General features: G+C 31.4%; 1 protein-coding gene across 1 annotated transcript in view; it reads left to right on the top strand.

The window, feature by feature from the left end:
- LOC145261042 (axotactin-like) overlaps window positions 1-22,336 on the top strand; it is a 482,064-nt gene that overhangs the window by 439,925 nt on the left and 19,803 nt on the right. Inside the window, exons 33-35 of the mRNA XM_080119191.1 lie at window positions 2,626-2,743; window positions 5,813-5,913; window positions 13,084-13,188. Coding sequence (XP_079975317.1) covers window positions 2,626-2,743; window positions 5,813-5,913; window positions 13,084-13,188 — 324 coding nt within the window. The remainder of the gene's footprint in view (window positions 1-2,625; window positions 2,744-5,812; window positions 5,914-13,083; window positions 13,189-22,336) is intronic.

Genomic DNA, 22,336 nt, shown 5'->3' with positions numbered 1-22,336 from the left:
AAAAAAAAAATTAAAAGCCACCTGTCGAATATATTCAGTGAACAAAGTGCAGGAAAAATATAAATAGTTCCACTCAAAGGAATGGTTAGAATCTTAAAAAGATCTCTCGGTTGAAGTTACTGAAATAGTGAGTGAATGACTGGTATCCGGTAGGGTGCTCCATTCTCATGAAAAGCAAAATAATATGAAAATTAAAAGAGAGAAAACTTTCATTTCAGAATTTTCTTAATTTTATTCAACTTCAATAAATGTTCAAATAATGTTTTATTTTGTGTTATTGTACTCCTTTAATTTGTTTTGTTTTTAACTTAACGCGGAGCTTTGATATTTTCGAATAGGATTTTCTCCCTTCTCAAAGAGGTCCTTCAAAATTATATAAAGAAAAATTCTGAAAACTGTAATGCACAAGTGCCGAACATTGAGATAGAGCTGAGTATATTTTTAACAATTCAAATTATCTTCAAATCATATTCTAAATACAGAGTAAACACAATGAAAATAAACATTACCTTGAAACAGCTGTAAACACCTTTAGTACCATAATATGGTATACTTTTTATTTAGAATGTGATTTTTGAAGATTTAAAATTGAATTTGTATGAAATGCAACAGGCAAATAGGTCACACGGCATGGTCTAATTTGCACGTGCAGAACTGACGTCGTACAACAAAGAAAATATCTTCATTTCATAACCCTGTCCTCCATATTGAGAATTTCTTTTTGCTGTGACTACTCACAAAAAAATTATTCCTAATTTTTTTTTTTTGTTGATGTTTTAATCGTAGTGTTTTTGTTTTGTTTTTTAGGCAGTGATAGAAACCCAAAACTAATATTCAAATTTAAATTTAACTGATTTTTAACCATTTTTTTTTTTTTTGCACAATTTACAAAATATTTTGCGCTTGTTGTTTTTTTGTTAGAAAAAAGTTAAATTTGTTTGTTTTTTTTTTAACTTTTTTAATTTTTCTATTTTTTAATCAATTTTTCCCCCTTTGTTTTGTTCTTCTATTTTCTATTTTTTATCTCTTTATTTTTCAAAAGTATTTTTTCCTTTTTATTTCTTGTGTTTTTTTGTTTTTGCATTTTTACTTTTTAAAAAATTAAATTATTTAAACAAATTTTATTCGTGTATACTTTTTAATCTTTTTAATTTTTTTATTCTTACATTTTAAATTAAATTTTTTCTATTTTTATTTTCTCTTATTTTTAATTAGAAATATATCCATTTTACTTTTTCCATTTTTTATTTTATTTCAAAATAAATAAATCAATCAAATCTGAATTTTAAATTTAATTTCTTTCTGTTGAAATATTCCCTTCCTGGTCTTATATAAATTTAAATATTTGACCATTTTGAAAGAAAAATTCAGCCTTTTTTAAAATTGCATTGTTCTTTTTTTTATATAATACTTGATATTTATTTAACTACTAAGTCTTTGAAAAATAATATTGTACCTCTTATAAAAAAAAATTTTTCTCGGGCCTTTGTAAAAACATTGGAACATTTTTGGAAAAAAGAAATAGGAACATATTTTTAAAAAGGAAAAACCTTATCTTTTATTAAAATATTTTTCCCTTTTTAAAAACATTTGACATTTTGTAACAAACATTGTTTTTTTTTTTTAACATTGTCTTTTATAAAAATGTCCATTTTCTTTTTTTCGATATTGTCTTTTAAAAGAAAAACATTGCATTTTTTTAACATTGAATCTTTTATTCATTGAATTTTTTTATTTTTAAACATTGAACATTTTAAAACATTCATTTTTCTAAACATTGTCCCCTTTTAAATAAGAATTGGATTTTTTTAACATTAAAATTTAATAAATAAGTGTGCCTTTTTTCTAAATATTGTCCCTTTTTTTAACATGTTTTAATTTTAAAAGAACTTGGGCCATTTTATAAACATTGAGACTTTTTTAATTAGACCATTTTTTAAAAACATCTGGCCATTTTATAAACATTGAGACTTTTTTAATTAGACCATTTTTTAAAAACATCTGGCCATTTTATAAACATTGAGACTTTTTTAATTAGACTATTTTATAAAAACATCAGGCCATTTTTTAAAAACATCTGGCCATTTTATAAACATTGAGACTTTTTTAATTAGACCATTTTATAAAAACATCAGGCCATTTTTTAAAAACATCTGGCCATTTTATAAACATTGAGACTTTTTTAATTAGACCATTTTATAAAAACATCAGGCCATTTTTTTAAAGACATCTGGCCATTTTTTAAAAACATCTGGCCATTTTATTTTTTAAAAACATCTGGCCATTTTTTTTAAAACATCTGGCCATTTTTAAAAACATCTGGCCATTTTTTTAAAACATCTGGCTATTTTTTAAAGACATCTGGCCATTTTTTAAAAATTGGTTCGTTTTATGAAGATTAGACCATTTGTTTTAAATTGAACTATTTTGTAAACATTTGGCCACTTTATTTTTTTTTTTTTTAAATATTGGACCACTTTATAAAAATTGGTCTTTTTTTTTAATTAGATGATTTATATAGCTTGCTTCTTTTTCTTTGGAAAAATTGGGCCATTTTATAAAGATTTGACACATTTTGTTTTTAACATTGTGCCTTTTGTTTACCTATTGTGCCTTTTTTTCCAGCCATGGATTGATGATGAACAGAACATTTATCCAATTTATAGTCGCAAGAAAAAACGACCCGCCTCATCGATTTCCGAAGTTTTAGAAGAAATGATGGAAAGAAGAAACAGAGCTAAAGGTATCATTTTCTTTTTTTAACATTTTTTTTATCTGGACAGTATAGGAAGATGCATGCAGAACAGAAGACTATGATGGTTTGGTCTCGTTAAAAGAACGGTTAGTTGTTATTCTCAATAGTCCAAACAAACCAAATAATACAAAAAATTACCAATCCTCATCTCCAAAAAAAAAACATTTAAAAAAACATTTAAAAAAACATTTTATCAACTTGTTCGGATGCAGACGCTTTTCCTATTTAATTTCTAACAGTTCTAACACATAAGAAAAACAAAAACAAACACTATTTACCAATAACATCTGGTATGAATATACACCTGAAGACGGTCAGAGGTTATATATATATATATATATATATATATATATATATATATATATATATATATATACAGATCAAGAAACTAAATAGAGCACACACAAAGGAACAGGTCAACCAGAGCCCAAATAGGCCTTTGTCTGATAAAAGCATGCCCATTGACTGATAGGAAGGGCGCGGTGGATACTAGAAAGCTGATTGGCTAACTAAAATCTCAATAGAAGAGGAGCATATAAAAACGATAAACAACCACAGAATTCACGCATAAACCTAAAGAATCCTAGAGTGGATGAAATGTGGAATATTCAGTGTAGCTTAATCGACATATATATTTTATAAATTACTAACTAGCTCTACCTACGTATTGAGCACTTTTGAAGTAAATACTTAAAATTTACGCATAAATCTATACTTTTGTATATTAATTTTATGTGAGTAAATGAAGTAGTTATATATATATATGTCTCGTGTTTGTGTGTGTGTACAACTTTCCTACAGTCCACGCAAGTAGACCGATTATGACTAAGGTTATGACAACAGCATATTCTTTTCATTGTTTTGACTCTTAAGTATATATCCGACACAGTTAGACACAATTAATCAACCGAGAACCACACCACTCTACATAAAAACATATAAAATATCAATGGATATATACCTGAGAATCAAACCAAGGAAAAGAATATGCTGCTGTGATAGCCCTATTTATAACCAAACCTGGGATGATAATGTTCCCCAACCTAGGGATGGTGCACACCATTTTTCAAGGTTACAATCAAATATCATGGTAATAGCCTATGCATATATACTCTCCTACAGCCCACACCACTGGACCGATCATGACCAAACTTGACATCCACACCATTTTTCAAGGTCAAGCTCAAAGTTTGAGGTCATATTTAGTGCGGCTCTTCATAACCTCCTCCACCTAGGAATGGTGTACATCAAGTTGGGCTGCTATCATTCTTTGTAAATTTGAATCAGATCACCCTCCTCTAGCCCGATCCCTTTAAATAATTAAACCAATGTTAACAAATTGTGATTCTTTGTAATTGTTTCAATTTTATGTCTAACAATATAAATGTCAACTTTGATATAACCTATTTGCTTTAAGGTTTTTAGTTAGATTTCAGTCACTACAGGAGGTAGTTAAAAAAATTTTCAACACCTTAAGAATAAGAGAAAAAAAAGGTTGACAAATTTGTTAAATTGCATATATATATATATATATATATATAAAGGAGATTAGAACAATAGTCTAAAGAGTAGAGTGTATTTTAATGTGATAGTAAAATTACTAGTTTCATTAAAATACAGGAAAAGAAAAAGTGCTCGTTGTAATTTAGATATATAATAAGCTCGATAGGTAAATATCCTAGAGCTAATTTCATATTCAGTAATGTGATTGATAATTTAAAATTCAAATTAGAATTAAATTAAAAATCCGTTTCACAAGAAGGAACAACAACAAAATCAAAATCAATAATTCTAATTTGAATTTTAAATTATCAATCACATTACTGAATATTATATATATATATATATATATATATATATATATATATATATATATATATATATATATATATATATATATATATATAAATGAATTCTCTTTTGTCATTATAAACATTTTAGTAGTCGGATTATGTAGGTGCTAAGTCTGCGATAGGTTAAAGTTAATATATATATGATGATTGCAACGTCTTGTCAGACGAGTGCCACTCCCTCAGACATTTAAAATCCATGAGCCCAAATGCCTGAGGGAGTATCTATACAAAGATGATGTTACAGAGTCTTAGCTTTGTACGACAGCTAAGTCTCTCTCTCGGTTCAAAATGTTGAGATCCAGCAACAAGCAAGAGCAAGATAGCCAGCAACAAATTAAACTGCAGACCAGCTTAATGCGGGTACTGGTCTCCCGCTTTATGGTTTTTAAATCAGAGATTTGCTTCTCCTAGAAAGGTTGCCTTCACCACGGCTTACGGGAGCCCTCTCCACCCCAATACACATATACACACACACAAATATACACGGTGCTAGTGAATGAACTCTATATATATATATATATACACATACATACATACATACATACACACATATATATATATGTGTGTGTGTGTGTGTGTAGTAGTTTGTGTGTGTTTATGTGTACAACTCTTCTTAAGCCCATATCATTGAACCGATCATGACCAAACCTGACATGATGGAATCATATTGGTGCAGCTCTTCATAACACCCTCACACACACACACACACACACACACACACACACACACACACACACACACACACACAGTTGGGGTATCTTTGCTATAGTTTGATAAAAATGTGTTTGCGATACCAAACAAATGTAAACCATTGTGATTCTTAGGAACGTGAGGCAAACAACAGTTTGGTAATTTTATAGAATCACTCCCGTCCCCAAAAATACTATAGGAAAAACCGTTTTGGAGATGGGAGTGATTCTATAAAAATATCAATAATAATTCGCATTCTCCTTTTAAATTTTATTTCAATTCAGAAATTGCTATCTATTCGATAGTTTAAAGTTTTCCCAATCACTTTCAAATAATGCACGATCACCAAGGTAAAAACCATGCCGCTCATGAAAAAAAAAAATCTATTTGTTTTAAAGTTCATAGTTGGATTTCAGTGATTTTAGGAGGAAGTTAAAAAAATTTAAACGCCTTAAGCAATAATTGCTCTTAAACACCTTAAGTAATAATTGCTCGTTTGATTATTTCTCTCCAGAAAGCGATGAAACGACCCCCGCCATTCGGGAACCGGATCACAGTATCGATAACTTGACCGAAGGATCAGCTGAAAGCAAAATGGCCCGCAGTTCAAATACGGTAAGTTAGGGTTAGGGTTTAGGGTTAATTAACAAAAAGTTTTTTGTTTTTTTTAATTAAAATTGCAAATTTAACAAAAAATAATTTTTTTTTAAATTAAATTTTCTTTCAATTTTTGAATTTGCATAAGTTTTTATTTCATTGGGGTTTTTTCTTTATTCCCAATAAAAATGGGTTGACAAGTAAACGGAATTTTTTATTTTATTTTCAGTCAACAAAATTTCAATTAAGCATTAATTCACCATATTCATTGATGGAATTCTATTTATGTTGATATATAAGTTATGAAAAATATTAGAATCCTTAACTATATATATATATATATATATATATATATATATATATATATATATATATATATATATATATATATACATAGTTATATATATTATTTTTAAAATATAATTATCCACTGACACGTGTTTCGTCGTCCACGACTAATCAGAGTGGCTGAATCTCTCTCTCTCTCTCTCTCTCTCTCTCTCTCTATATATATATATATATATATATATATATATATATATAGTGAGTTATAAAATATATATGGCGATATATATATATATATATATATATATATATAGTGAGTTATAAAATATATATGGCGATATATATATATATATATATAGTGAGTTATAAAATATATATGGCGGTATATATATATATATATATATATATATATAGTGAGTTATAAAATATATATGGCGATATATATATGTGTATATATATATATATATATATATATATATATATATATATATATATATATATTAAGTTATAAAATATATATGGCGTTTAAGCTACACTGAATATTCCGCGTTTCATCCACTCTAGGACTCTTCAGGCTTATGCGCATAAGCCTGAAGAGTCCTAGAGTGGATGAGACGCGGAATATTCAATGTAGCTTAATCGCCATATATATTTTATAACTTACTAACTAGCTCTACCTACGTATTGAGCACTTTTGAAGTAAATACTTAAAGTTTACACATAAATTTATACTTTCATATATTAATTTTATGTGAATAAATGAAGTAGTTATATATATATATATATATATATATAGCTTTGAATCCAATGCTTTTTTTTGGGGGGGGGGTTCAGAAGGATGCCTGTACGTAAGATTTTTTTTTTATTATGATTTTGCGATAAAAGATAATTATAGATCTTTAATAATTGATTGCTCCTGTGTAGCAAAACAAATCTGTTAAAAATAGACCAAAGTTTTGAAATGCTAAAAGAACTGTTTGTTAAGAAAAAAAATTGGGAAACTTATCTATATATATATATAGATATGTATATATATATATATATATATATATATATATATATATATATATATATATTTTGTGTACAGAAAGTTGTTAGTTGAGACAGGTCATTGGTACCGTCGGTTTCAAGCCCGATAATAAGGCCCGTTAAAGGTATATATTGGCTGAAGAGAGCTCGATAAGGATACCTTTAACGGGCCTTATTATCGGGCTTGAAACCGACGGTACCAATGACCTGTCTCAACTAACAACTTTCTGTACACAAAATATAAGTACGCTCTTAAAATTTGGATTTTCCTTTTAATTGAGCACTCTGCTGGAATTCTTTTTCCAAAAAAACTAATCATATATATATATATATATATATATATATATATATATATATATATATATATAAGAGAAAGGAAATTAAAACTTTAAGTTTATTAGTTTGAAGTTTACCATTGCGTATATCAGGTAAACACGACATCCCTTTAGTTTCATTAATTATATATATAGGGACCTTCCTCGGATATCAGTTTTTACTAAATTTTCAGAATTTATGTTCGGATTTTTTTATGCACCTTTTTTTTTCTTTATTCCATTCATATATGTGTGGCTGTCTTTAATATTTGTTTGTCTCTGATGAGTTGTTTGATGGTGTCATCAACTATATTCAAGCCAAAACATGTGTAAAACGCTTATGGAAAAAAGAAATATTCACTTATATTTAATAAAAAAAAATTGATATAAAAATATAAATCATAATTGTAGATTGATACTTTTTTTTATTATTGGAATGAAACTCATATATATATATATATATATATATATATATATATATATATATATGCGAAAGAAAACCCGAATAACAAGAAATATTACGTAGGCATGACTTCCTTAGATTTCAAAACCCGATACTATGACCACAAAAGTACATTCAACAATAAAAAACACCGTATAAAAACAACACTAGCGAATAAATACTGGGAACTCAAAGAAAGCGGACATTCGCCGGTAGTCGAATAGAAAATAATAAGACAAGCTACCACGTGTAGGCATCTAGATGACCCATGTAGATTATGCCTTCATGAAAAATTTGCTATCCTGTACTTTAAAGAACCCCGACATCTATTAAACTGTAGAAGAGAAATAGCAAATAACTGTGTTCACAAAATAAAATTTACTCTAGGATAGCGATACAAAATAGTTTTAAAACTAACAAAAACAATAGAAAATAAACAAATAAATAAATTAAATAAACATGAATATACATAAACGATCACACATATATGTATGTATATATATATGTATATATGTGTGCATATATGTATGTACACATATATATACTTATATATATATTAAAAAAAAACAAAAAAAAACACTAACCTAGTTTTAAAACAGATCCTTTGTTCGATAAAATGCATGCCCATTGGCTGATAGGAAGGGGCGCGGTGGATACTAGAAAGCTGATTGGCTAACTAAATCCTCAATAGAAGAGGACCATATAAAAACGATAAACAACCACAGAATTCACGCATAAACCTGAGGAATCCTAGAGTGGATGAAACGCTGAATATTCAGTGTAGCTTAATCGCCATATATATTTTATAAATTACTATATATATATATATATATATATATATATATAATATATATATATATATAATACTTATTTATTGTTAAATAAACATGTTTACATCCCGCTGCTACAAACAGCCATTTACTAAATGGCTAAATGTAGATGTAAATGTAAATGGCTGTTTGTAGCAGCGGGATGTAAACATGTTTATTTAACAATAAATAAGTATTATTAGCTCTTTTTTATTGAGCATTATCTAACAACCTCGTTGAATTCATTAGTTTATTACTTTTGAATAACAAAAACCTGCGTATATATATATATATATATATATATATATATATATATATATACATATATATATATATATATATATGAGTTATAAAAATAATAATAGATCTTACAGATGTCTACTTAAATAAATATTTTTTTCTAAGTAAAGAAACAAATTCTATTTTTCTGATGAGTATACCTACAAAAAGATTCGATATTGACATAATAATAATTGATTGTTTCTGCATAACGAAAAACAGACCAAAGTTTTGAAATATATATATATATATATATATATATATATGTATATATATATATATATATATATATTTGGTAAAACTGGTAATTAATAAAAACCTGAAGAGAGTGCTCAATACTATTGCAGTGCAAATATGAGTTTTATTTTTTTATTACCGTTTTATCTGTTTGGTTACATATGTTTCGGATGTTGGACCGTGTTTACGATCTAACAGCCTCATCAAACCTTTCATATGTAACCAAACAGATAAAACGGTAAATAAAACATATATATATATATATATATATATCCACAGACAGCCTGTTTCCATTCCATTTTTACAACAACCGTAAAACAGAGTGTTCTCCGCAAGTTTTACCTTCTTACTATTATAAGTGGGGAGTATGGGGACTGCCAAGTCGTAAAATACGCTTAAATATATTTCAAATCTTACAAGTTTTTGTTTTTATTATTACAGAGCCAAAGACTTATACACGTATTGTACCGCGCTATTTTTTTTTAAATAATATTTTTAAGTTTAATTCAAGTTTTTATTATTAAATTGTTGGATGAAAGTACAGAATAGTTACAAAACACCCTCTCCTCTCCATGTTAAGAATAGGTTTTTAGGCAAATGTGTAGTTTAGCGGCATAAATTATTTGACAAACAAACAATTATAAAACCTATTTATTTTTATATAAAACACATTATTAGACCCTAAGTGCATAAGTACTCAGCGATAATTATATATATATATATATATATATATATATATATATAGTAAGTTATAAAATATATATGGCGATTAAGTTACACTGAATATTCCGCGTTTCATCCACTCTAGGACTCTTCAGGCTTATGCGCATAAGCCTGACAAATCCTAGAGTGGATGAAACGCGGAATAGTCAGTGTAGCTTAATCGCCATATATATTTTATAAATTACTATATATATATATATATATATATATATATATATATATATATATATATATAAATTACTAACTAGCTCTACCTACGTATTGAGCACTTTTGAAGTAAATACTTAAAGATTACGCATAAATCTATACTTTCGTGTTATAAATTTTATGTGAGTAAATTAAGTAGTTATATATATATATATATATATATATATATATATATATATATATCAAATATGGCGTTAGAAAATAATATCTTCTTATGGATTTTTTTCCTTATGATAACCAGCGATATAGATACTTTATTTTATTTTATGCAAGTTTCCACCTTCTGTGTAATGTATTTCATGAACATTTCTCTTCAGCAGTATTCAACTTTAATTCCTACATCTATATGGAGGCCGTTGTTAGCAGAGCTATTCAGCAGAAGTTTAAAAAGATTTAAAATTAACTTAATTATTCAGAGTTTTTTTTTTTTGCATATTATTTATTTATTCATTAAACAAATTTTATTTAAAAATTAATTTATTTAATTTTATTAAAAAAATTTTTTTTACTTTGAATATTATTTTTGTTACAAATTTAATTTTAAAAATTATTTTTTTAATTTTATTAAAAATATAATTTTTCTTTGCATATTTTTTATTTATTTTTTTTTTACAGATTTTATTAAAAAACTTATTTTTCTATTTTTAAATTTTATTAAGATCTCTTTTCTTTGAATATTTTTCTTTATTTTTTAAAATTTTATTAAAAAAATTTTTTTTACTTTGAATATTATTTTTTTTTACAAATTTAATTTTAAAAATTATTTTTTAAATTTTATTAAAAATATAATTTTTCTTTGCATATTTTTTATTTATTTTTTTAGAGATTTTATTAAAAAAACTTATTTTTCTATTCTTAGATTTTATTAAGAAGATCTTTTTTCTTTGAATATTTTTCTTTATTTTTTTAAATTTTATTTAAAATCTTTTTTTTAAATTATATTAAAAAGATCTATTGTTTTATTTGAATATTGTTTTATTTATTTTTTATACAAATTGCATTTAATTTTTTTTCATTTTATTAAAAAGATCTCGGTTTTTTTTTTAAATATTTTTATTAACTTTTTACAATTTAATTTTTTTTTATCTAATTCAAGCTCAGGCAAAAAGGTGCAGGGTGAGGGGAAAAAAGGGTGACACTTTTTCTTCAACAAATTATCTATATTTTAATATGATAGCATATGTGTTATTTTCTGTGTCACGCTTACATCCGGGTTGTTAAATTGTTATGTACTTCCATTTCTTGTCATAAATAATTTTACCAAGAATAAGTTTTGGTTTTGGTTTCGATTATAACTTATAGCACTCGAGTAATCTTTTTTTTTTTTTTATAAATAATTTTATCAAGAATTCTTCATAAGTTTTGGTTTCGGTTATGGCTGAACTCAAGTTATATATTTTTTTTTCATAAGTTTTTATTTCAGTTTCGAGTCAAGCTAATGCACCCAAGTCATATCAATATACTTTTTTTATATTTTAAATCACAAGATTATAATATATAAAAATCGATAAGACATTAACTCTATAATAATATTTACAAAATCTGCAAGGATTAAAATATCGTATTTAAGCTTACTTTACGACCGAGTTTTGCCGGGCGTCCCTGCTAGCTTAGATAAATACTTTTGTAGTTTTAACAAAAGAGCTACAATAATATCAGAGCGTCTCCATTTACACTGAACATCTACAGAATGCCAACATCAATATAATACTTATGAATGAGTCCCCTGTGGAATTTCCACATCCCGCTAGTATGTTTTTTTTTTTGTTTTTTTTTATTACATTTTCACCCCAAACAAGGCAAATTGCCACTTTGGTGTAGGGGGCTACTATCAGGGGCAACACCTACTGGGGTACTATGTAGGGATTTGGGCAGCAAGGTGTCGGTTCACGTTACACTTGAACTTCTGCACGTCAGTACTGTTGGGGAAGTAGGAACCTGGAATGGAATTCCAGAGTCTAGCGGTTCTGGGGAAGAAACTATTGGAGTAAAAAGATCTTTTACATCTAGGGATCTCTACAGTGTGGGGGTGGGATTTAGCAGCCTGTCGGGTTTGTCGAGGGTGCTCACGTCGTGGGGGCACAAGTGATTGCAGTTCGTCAGAGCATTCACCACTAAAATACTTGTAGAAAAGGCAGAGGGATGCAACGTTTTGTCGATGGGACAGAGGCTGAAGCTTAGATGCCAGTTCAGGGCCTATCAGGTTTGCGACTCTCTTTTGAACCTTGTCAAGGAGCGAGAGACTAGTAGCAGATGCACCAGCCCAGATGTGGCAGCAATACTCCATACATGGGCGAATGGTGGCGTTATAGAGGTACAGGATACTTTCGGGTGTTAGTAGTTTTCGTCGTCGTCGTCGTCGTCGTCATTATTATTATTTTTTTTTTTTTTTTTTTTTAAGCTGTATTTATTTATTTGTTGGATATAGTAATATTTTTTTTTTTTAAATACATGCAAATATCTATTTAGTGAAAATTTATTAATTTCTGGGCGGCAACACATTTTTTATGTTCACCACTGTCCGCCAGGAAAATATGACTAGATATTTGAACAGTAACGCTAATCAAAAAATCATTATAAAATTACTAGCAGGCCGCCCGGCTTTGCCCAGTCATAAAATACAGATAAATATTATATTTTCATTAATGCAGAATTCTTATATATTATAAACAGAAATATGGTAGGTATTAAACTTAACGTAACATTGAATTCATGAAGGAAGAAAAAAACACTTTTTTACAACACATTTTCTTTGTTTTGTTTTGTTTTTTTTGTTTTTTTGCTTGGTCTGAAGTCCACCATTTTTTTTTTTGTTTTTTCATATTTCAACCCATTTCCGTTTTGTTTTACTTTTTGTCGCCAGGACTTTGAGCCAAACTCTGGCAAAGCCCTGAGCACTCTCGACGAATATGAAGAACATTTGGATAAAGTGTTGAATACAGAGAGCAATTCTGTGTGTAGCACGATGGTTTGTACGATTTGCTGACCCCCTTTTCTTCCTCTTGCATCAGTGCAGTGTGAAAAAATCCTTTAACGGCTTCTAGGACTAGTCTTTCCTTCCATTAGATTGTTTTGAAAATAATGGCTGATTTCATAAACGAATATTTATCCTTAAACCCATTTATCAGACTTTTTTCCTGCAGGACCAATTTGCTTCAAGCAGTCAAACACAAATTTTGTTTTAGTTATCAGATACGGTTGAATTTTTTTTATCGCTCCAGACAAGGCATGAAACCATTTGCTATTAGGAGATAAGAAAAATACTACGTGAAGGTCAAAAACTAAAATAGTAAACAATATATGCAATATGGATAAAAAAAAATAAAATAAATAAAACAAACACTACAAAGATAGCAACATATGTAATGGACAGGTGAGTAAGTTAGCTAGTTGTAATCATGCGTGATACCTATTTCATCTTCAAGGCTTTCATTACCAATAAGGAATTTCTGAAATCATGTTGTACTGTCGAATAGCTTGTGGAATCTTTTCTACATGCTCTCATGATATCCGTGGACATTTTGGAAGAATTTTGACTGGGTTGGAACTCGTGCAAGAAAAGTATATGCATTTCATTAAGGGTTTGTATGCTTCAAAATGATTTAATGAAAGGAATTGTTGAAAATTTTTTCAAGAATATAAATTACAATCAGACTGGACAGACTCTAGTAAGGGAGCCTTTATTATTTATGAATCGGAAATTGGAAAGATTATGTTAGGTTTATATATGTATGAGCCATTTACGGTCGGTGTAATCAAAGAATCTGTGGAACGTGTAGAATTTGTCCTGTAGCAGCAGTGATAAGACTAAATATTTAGAGAGAAAAATAGGGACTCCTCCCTCTAACGATGTTGCGATTGTGATGGTGTTGCTCGTAGAATACAATGTAGCATTTTATTATCACGACTGAATGTGTCTAAAATGGTGTTCGAAAGCTACATAAGATAGTGACCATTAGTCTAGATGCATTGAATTTGTATGTGACATCTGTTGTTGCAAAGCTACGATACTTTGGTCCAGAGGGGAATTTTTGTATGCTTCAAAAATGGTTTAATAAAAGGAATTATTTAAAAATTTTTCAAGAATATTGTTATGGGGTTAAATGGTAATAAATGAAAGGAACACAGGATTTGTAGGAACGAAACATGTATTGGTCGCGTGCCAATCTCAGACTGTCGGGCACCGATCTCATTACTGGAAATGACGTCACCAACGGAAGTGACGTCATGAGATAGTCCATTAATCCCCTGGATGGGCGTCTCCAACAAGTGACGTCATGAGATAGTTCATTAATCCCCTGGATGGGCGTCTCCAACAAATATAAATTACAATCAGAATGGACAAGGGAGCCATTATTATTTATGAATCGGAAATTGGAAAGATTATGTTAGGTCTATATGTATGAGTCAGTTATGGTTGGTGTAACCACAGAATCTGTAAAACATGTACAATTCGTCCTGGTGACAACTGGTAGCAGCAATGGTAGGGCTAAATATTTAGAGAGAAAAATAGGGACTCTTTCTTCTAATGATTTGCGATTGTGATGGTGTTGCTCGTAGTATTTTATTATCACGATTGAATGCGTCTAAAATGGTGTTCGAAAGCTACATAAGATAGTGACCATTAGTCTAGATGCATTGAATTTTTATGTGGCATCTGTTGCAAAGCTAATTTTCCCCACTCTTTATCTGTGCCAAAATCAAAACGTAGATTCCATGAACAAAGCTTCTTTCTTAGAACTGCACGCCTGTGGAACTCTCTTCCACTTGCCTGTTTCCAACCTGACTATAACTTGGATGTCTTCAAGTCCAACATAAACAAATTCCTGATAAACCGCCCCCTTAAGTAAGACACTTTATCAAATCTCCAATACTAATGATTACTACAGCACTATCCCATTGATTACTGTACATGCAATAACCCTTATCCCCTAGTGGCCTGCAGGCCTTGATAAGTGGTGACATCCATATACAAAAAAAAAAAAAAGGCTACGATACTTTGGTTCAGAGGGGAATTTCTGCAGTCATTTTATTATATATGAAGATAAAACGAATTTTTTTATGGCAACTCAGATGAGGAACCATTTCTTGTTTGTTCTAAATTTTTGGGTAATTTAAAAAAAAAAAAAAAGAACACTGCAAATCAGATTTTTGGAGAATGAATTGAAAAATCTGCCATTATTTTCCAAACAATTTAATAGTTTTACGGAGCGCGTTGTGGAGAGCAAGAAATGACGACCATTTTTACATTTAATCACAGATTATAAATTGTATTATGATAATAAGCTAAGGCAGTTTTACATTCATATATACGATATCACCCTACACCCCTTTATTTAAAAGATAGGATCATCCAATCACCGAAGATGCAATCCAAAAAGTAATTTTGAAAATTTCATTTGATGTCGCTGTTGTGTTGAGCATGAAACTTTGATTTAAAATATACTTTCTGAAAGTGTAGTATGTGTTCAGTCCAAAGATGACACAATTATAGGGAGGGGGGGCTGTGTACATTTTGGACGTCCATAGTGTAATATAGTCGGTCTATATAATTTATTGGTTGCAGTTTAAACAAATGCATTCCAATAGTATATACACACTGATAGCCATGGTTTTTGTAATCAGACAAATAAATTGTTAAATCAACAAAGTTTATTTACATTACAGTGATAGCATGACAAGACAGTTAGGGTCAGTATGTGGGTTGGTCAGGGCGACGGTAGAAATGTCATTCACTGTTCAGTCACTCACTCTCTCTCTCTCTCTCTCTCCTCTCTCTCTCTCTCTCTCTCTCTCTCTCTCTCTCTCTCTCTAACTGACTCGTGCCTTTGTTTATGTCTTATATTGAAATTCTTCACATTGGAATTTAACTTGTTTGCATATTCTTATTAATCGAAATTCGAATCGTTTTATTACTTTGCACTTTAGAATTTCCAATCCAGGCCAAAATATATTCTCCCATTGTTTCATGGCTCCCAACTCTTTGATCGGAATATAGGGTTGACGTCATCATTCAGCAATCTAATATAACATCTGGTTTTGCCCAGATCCTGAATTGTATGTATGCAATACATTGGATAGTTCTTTGTCATTCATGTGACAATAGAATGTCACTATATAGAGTTTGAGAGATAGATCTTCATAACATGATATATTCTGAAACTATATTAATCATAGTATTTAGATAAATATGTCTTAGTTTGAACAAATATATGGTACAATAATATTGTGGGTGCTGCATACGCACCTGATGTCCACAGAATGGAAATATGCCACAAACTTTTGGAGATAGATCCCCATAACGTGATATATTCTGAAACTACATTAGAAAGAATACTTAGATAAGGATCAACATGTAGTATCTGTCCAGTCCAAAGATGGTACAATAATATTGGAGGGATCTGTGTGCGTTTTTGGATGTCCATCTGTAACGTTACACATGTCTATACATGTAGACCCAACACGTTGTAGCAGAATGTCACAAGTTATGACTCGTTTTCTTTTGTAACAGCATTTATTTTTGGGTATTTTTTCCGAAGTAAATGTGATTCCAAACGTGATTTGGAATGTGCTCTTGAACGTCATCCACATCTCTAAAATGATCGATCATTTCACTTGCATTTGCATGTCAACATTCTGTTACACATAGAATGTAACAAATATCACAAATTCCTACAAGGGTTTTAGAGATAGATCCCCCATACTACATTCCCCCCACTCTTTATCTGTGCCTAAATCCAAACGTAGATTCCATGAGCAAAGCTTCTTTCTTAGAACTGCACGCCAGTGGAACTCTCTGCCGCTTGCCTGTTTCCCACCTGACTACAACTTGGACGTCTTCAAGTCCAACATAAACAAACTCCTGACAAACCGCCCCCCTTAAGTAAGACACTCTATCAAAACCCCCAATACTAATGATTACTACAATACTATCTCATTGATTACTGTACACGCAATAACCCTTATCCCTGTGTGGCCTTCGGGCCCTGATAAGTGGTGACCCCCCATGTAAAAAAAAAAAAAAACATTAGTATTTGGGCTGGTGCATCTGCTACTAGACTCTCACTCCTGGACAAGGTTCAAAAGAGAGTCACCAACCTGATAGGTCCTGAACTGCCATCTAAGCTGCAGCCTCTGTCCCACTGATGAAATGTTGCATACCTCTGCTTGTTCTATAAGTATTTTAATGGTGAATCCTCTGATGAACTGCAAGCACTTGTACCCCCCACAACATAAATACCCTCGACAAACCCGACAAGCAGCTAAATCCCACCCCTACACAGTAGAAATCCCTAGATGTAGGAGAGCTTTCTACTCCAGTAGTTTCTTTCCCAGAACCGCTAGACTTTGGAATTCCATTCCGGCTCCCTGCTTCCCCAACTGTACTGACATGCAGAAGTTAAAGTGTAACGTGAACCGACATCTTACTGCCCAACTCCCTACATAGTAGGTTATGTCCCTGATAGTAGTCCCCTACACCAAAGTGGTAATGTGCCTTGTTTGGGGTGAAAATGTAAAAATGTAATTAGCCATAGTACTTTCAATACAACAATGACATTGAGTCTGTGTACCCATCTGATGTGCATGGATGAAAACATGTCACAAACTTTATCATCATGGAGCGAGTGCGGAGGCTGGCGACCCGGTCGGTGGGAGGTTTTCATAACCTTCCTTTTGAGACCTGTCTGTGGTGGCTGCACCTTTTTTCGCTGGAACGCTGAAGACTGAGAGGTGACCTAATTTGGGTCTATATCGTTCTTCATGGCTGTTACGACCTCCCTCAGGATCTTCTCTTCACCCTGGTATCCGAACATGGACTGAGAGGACATGACCTCAAGCTGTTTCATCGGAGATTTTGGCTAAACTGACAAAAAACCGCATCTGCATATCAGATTGCAGTTTGAGGTTGTCCCTGTACCAACAATGGTTCAGTTCAAGACGAAATTGGACAAGTGCTGGTCAACTGTATTTTAGATTAAGACTAGCAGGGGTACCCGGCGTTGCCCGGGTGTTTGGAGGTGTGTGTGGGGAGGGGGGGTAAAAAAAAAAGTAAGTATGAGGATCGAACCCGAATCGTTGAGGCAAAGTTGTGGAAAAAAAAAAGTGCGATGTTAACCATTGCCCCACCGCAACATGCTTACGGAAATACGTTTGAATTTATTTAATTACTTGGATTTAGCAGGTGCTCGTTTTAATGAGTTAATGAGGTCAAGTTTGACTGCGGGATTTCATTTACTGCTGAACGCTTTTTTTTTCCCCACCCCAAGATGTTATAGGAAAAAGACTAACCCACATGCGGCGAGCGACAAATCTTGAATATTTATCTTCCCGAAATCGAGTGAATTAAATAGACAGGTGAGCTTCGTTGTTAACTGTGAGATATTACGATTTATATGTGATATAAAAAGTTTTAAAATGTTGTGAACCGACCGACCGCTTCTCTGAAAGAAGCCTTTTGTAGACACACAGAAAAAGCGAACACACATACATACATACATTTTCGCTTTTATATATATAGATTAAGCAAAAATTGCTTCCTGTGGTGCCATTATCGATACAAATTTGTTTATTCTTTCTTATGTGTTATTTTTGCCTATTAACAGAGACATTAAGAGATCTAGAAGGAGTGATAAATACTGCATAAAATGAAAGTAAAGGTTCACACAACACACAGTGGGAAAAAGAGAAAGTAATGAATATTAGTAATAACTGCATCACTTTGTGAATTTATCTATATATATAACAGTGAAAATGTATGTATGTATGTATGTACGTATATATATATATATTGTGTCAGGTCATGTCATATGCTACTGGTACCATGTAACCCAGTACTACCTGCCTCATGGTCGGGTCACTGGCGACTAAACTGGTTCCCCCACCAGACTTGTTTGGTGAGGAGGGCGGCTAGTCTCCCTGAAGGATTAAAAACAAGACCTTCCAAAGGGCGAATGAACTCTTTTTCTGGGTCAACGGCCAACTAGCACCGTGTATATTTGTGTGTGTGTGTGTGTGTGTGTGTGTGTGTGTGTGTGTGTGTGTGTGTGTATTGGGGTAGAGAGGGCTCCCGTAAGCCGTGGTGAAGGCAACCTTTCTAGGAGAAGCAAATCTCTGATTTAAAAAACCATAAAGCGGAAGACCAGTACCCGCATTAAGCTGGTCTGCAGTTTAATTTGTTGCTGGCTATCTTGCTCTTGCTTGTTGCTGGATCTCAGCATTTTGAACTGAGAGAGAGACTTAGCTGTCGTACAAAGCTAAGACTCTGTAACATCATATTTGTATAGATACTCCCTCAGACATTTGGGCTCATGGATTTTAAATGTCTAAGGGAGTGGCACTCGTATGACAAGACGTTGCAATCATCATATATATAAAAGGCAAAATGTGTGTGACCATTTCGTGTATGTCTCGCAAAGGCTTCTTTCGCACACGCTCCCGGGGGTGGGGGTGGGGTTACTATCGCTTACAACTGTTTATATACCCCCCTGTATCACATTATCTAGGGGTTGGGAATGCGGGTCGTCTCTAGATTTATTTACGTCGACTTTTATGAGATTCGCGCTATTTCACTCTGTCCCCTGTTGTCCTGCATTTTAGTATAAATACAGTGAAAAACGTTGTGTTCTCGGCTTTCGCGCTGCTTTCCCCCCTTCCCACCATCATCTGGGGGAAGTGAAAACTAAAAATAACGATCCCGCGATGACCTCATTTAGCGTCTTCCTGTCAATCAAACCTCTTTTAGCTTTATAAGCCTTAACTTAACACGCTAATCAATTACTCTCACTCGTGGTCGAGACCGTTAAGTAGTTGACTTTGGTTTCCACCTCTGTGTCAAGCCTTCCGGGTTCAATCCCTCTTCCCGACCAAACGTTTTTTTTTTTATTACTTCGCTTATTCTTTAGTTTACTCCTCCCCCATACACAGGTTTATTTATGCCATTTTTTTCCGTTTTTTTTTTTTTTTTTTTGCATCGTCTTTTTTATAATATTTAAGCAGGGTTATTAATTACCCCCCCCCCTCATACACACACCTACAAACACCCGGGCAAGACCGGGTACCCCCCCCCCGCGAGTTGCTAATAAAGGCTAATTAGAACACTTAAAAATAATTGTTTTTTTTTCTAACATAACTCAATCCCATAAATTTGTAACACCCCCCTTCCTCCCTCTTTGTTCACTTTCCTTTTATTCTTTCTCTCTCTCTCTTCCTGTGCCCCTCTTAACAGTGACGAAACTTGTAATGTTTTAACCTATGCTGAATGACTTGAATTGAATCCTTCTTTTAAGAATTCATAGAAGGAAAATATTTTTATAACAACAGGTGAAAAATACAGCTGTGGCGGTTCCTTGGATATCACTAGTCTGAATATAAGATTAGCTATAGATGCATTTTTATCTTTTAAGTTGGGGACGGGTCATGGGTTCATACCTTTACCTGACGGTATTCTTGATCCACACAGACCACAGATAAGTACTGACTGATATCCACGCACTCCCATGGTCATACGTCAAGAACATCACCAACATGACCTCCCACAATACCAAAGCCATCCTGATCGCTGCCATCCGCCGAGTATTTGCCAGCGCTTGTGGAAAAGTTCCCCAAAATTAACAAAAAATAATGAGACATGTTTACAATACTTGCTCAATTTTTTAAAGAAACAGCAAATAAAATATCGATGTTGATACAAGAGCATTTGAAGCGTTCAAATAATAAGTTATTTTCCTGATGAATGTTGCAAAACTTTCTACCTTACAATCAACCCTTTTCAATGCTGATGTCCCTGAAGTTCATCAACTTGAAAAAAAAAAAATTTAAGCTAAATCAGGTTTTTGTAAATTGCAACTACAAGAATGTGTTTCCAAAAATTGCAATAAGAAATTCATTGCAATTCCCAACAGCATTTTTCCAATTTTGCTTAAACAATTAAATATGGAAGACGAAGTCTGTCATATCGACAATGGAGCCCAGGATAGAATTGCTAACCAAAAAACTGCAATTCCAGTCGTTTCATTAATATCAGTTCATTAACATGCATAACATAATTGTGTTCAAATTATTTTTAATTGATTTGCAACTAGCCTCGGTGCCCGGCATTGCCCGGATGTTTGGAGGTGTGTGTTGAGCAAAAAACAAAAAGTGGTAGTAGGAAGGCAGGCTTGAACCCATGATGCAAAGACAGAAAAAAAAGTTAAAGAAAATCTGACGTCTTACCGCTACTCCATGACGCAACTGGATGAAGGAATTAATGTTTTTGGCAAATTTTTTTATATTTATCATCCGAGACGTCAAGCTTCAAAATGATACCAATCTCGTGAAAATCCGTTGTCTCTGTCGAAAGTTTTAAGCAAACATACATACATACATACATACATACATACATTTAAACAGACAAGTGAGATTTATATTATAGATTAATTTTTGTAGCAACTCTGGAATATTTTTATGAATAAATTTAAAATTAATCATGAATTTACAATAATTCAATTAATTGCAATATATGGCCGTTTTATTTTTTATTTATTTATTTTTTTCACAACGTTTCGGCCGATGTAACCTCTGGCCATTTTCAAGTGCATTCACACTGGATGTTATTGGTGAATAGTGAAATTTTTTTTTTTTTTTTTTGCTTTTTCAACAAACATAGTCGTTAGAAATTCAAAACACAAATAGCAAAAAAAAAAAAAAAAATGAAAAAAGAAAAAAAAAGAGAATAATAGTTCAAATAATAAAAAAAAAAATAATTATTCATCCTCATCTACAAAAATATACATTCATCATATCCAAAAAACGGAATGGACCTGAATTTAAAAAAAAAAAAAAAGACTTGACACTATTTACGTTTTTAATTTCTAACAACTATGTTCGTTGGGAAAACAAAACAAAAAAAAAAAACATTTTTCACTATTCACCAATAAAATCCAATGTGAATACACCTGAAGATGGTCGGAGGTTACATCGGCCGAAGCGTTATGAAAAAAAAAGAAAAAAAAAACAACTAAGATGAGAATAATAATCCAAAAAATGCAAAAAATAATAATCAAAATCCTTATCTCAAAAATATTCATCATATGAAATTATTTGTTGTATAAAAAAATGAATGAATATACAAGATA

Source organism: Euprymna scolopes, chromosome 37 (assembly GCF_053919585.1).
Source record: "Euprymna scolopes isolate OS-2025 chromosome 37, ASM5391958v1, whole genome shotgun sequence".
Lineage (NCBI taxonomy): Eukaryota > Metazoa > Mollusca > Cephalopoda > Sepiida > Sepiolidae > Euprymna > Euprymna scolopes.
This window is presented reverse-complemented; position numbering and strand designations above follow the sequence as displayed.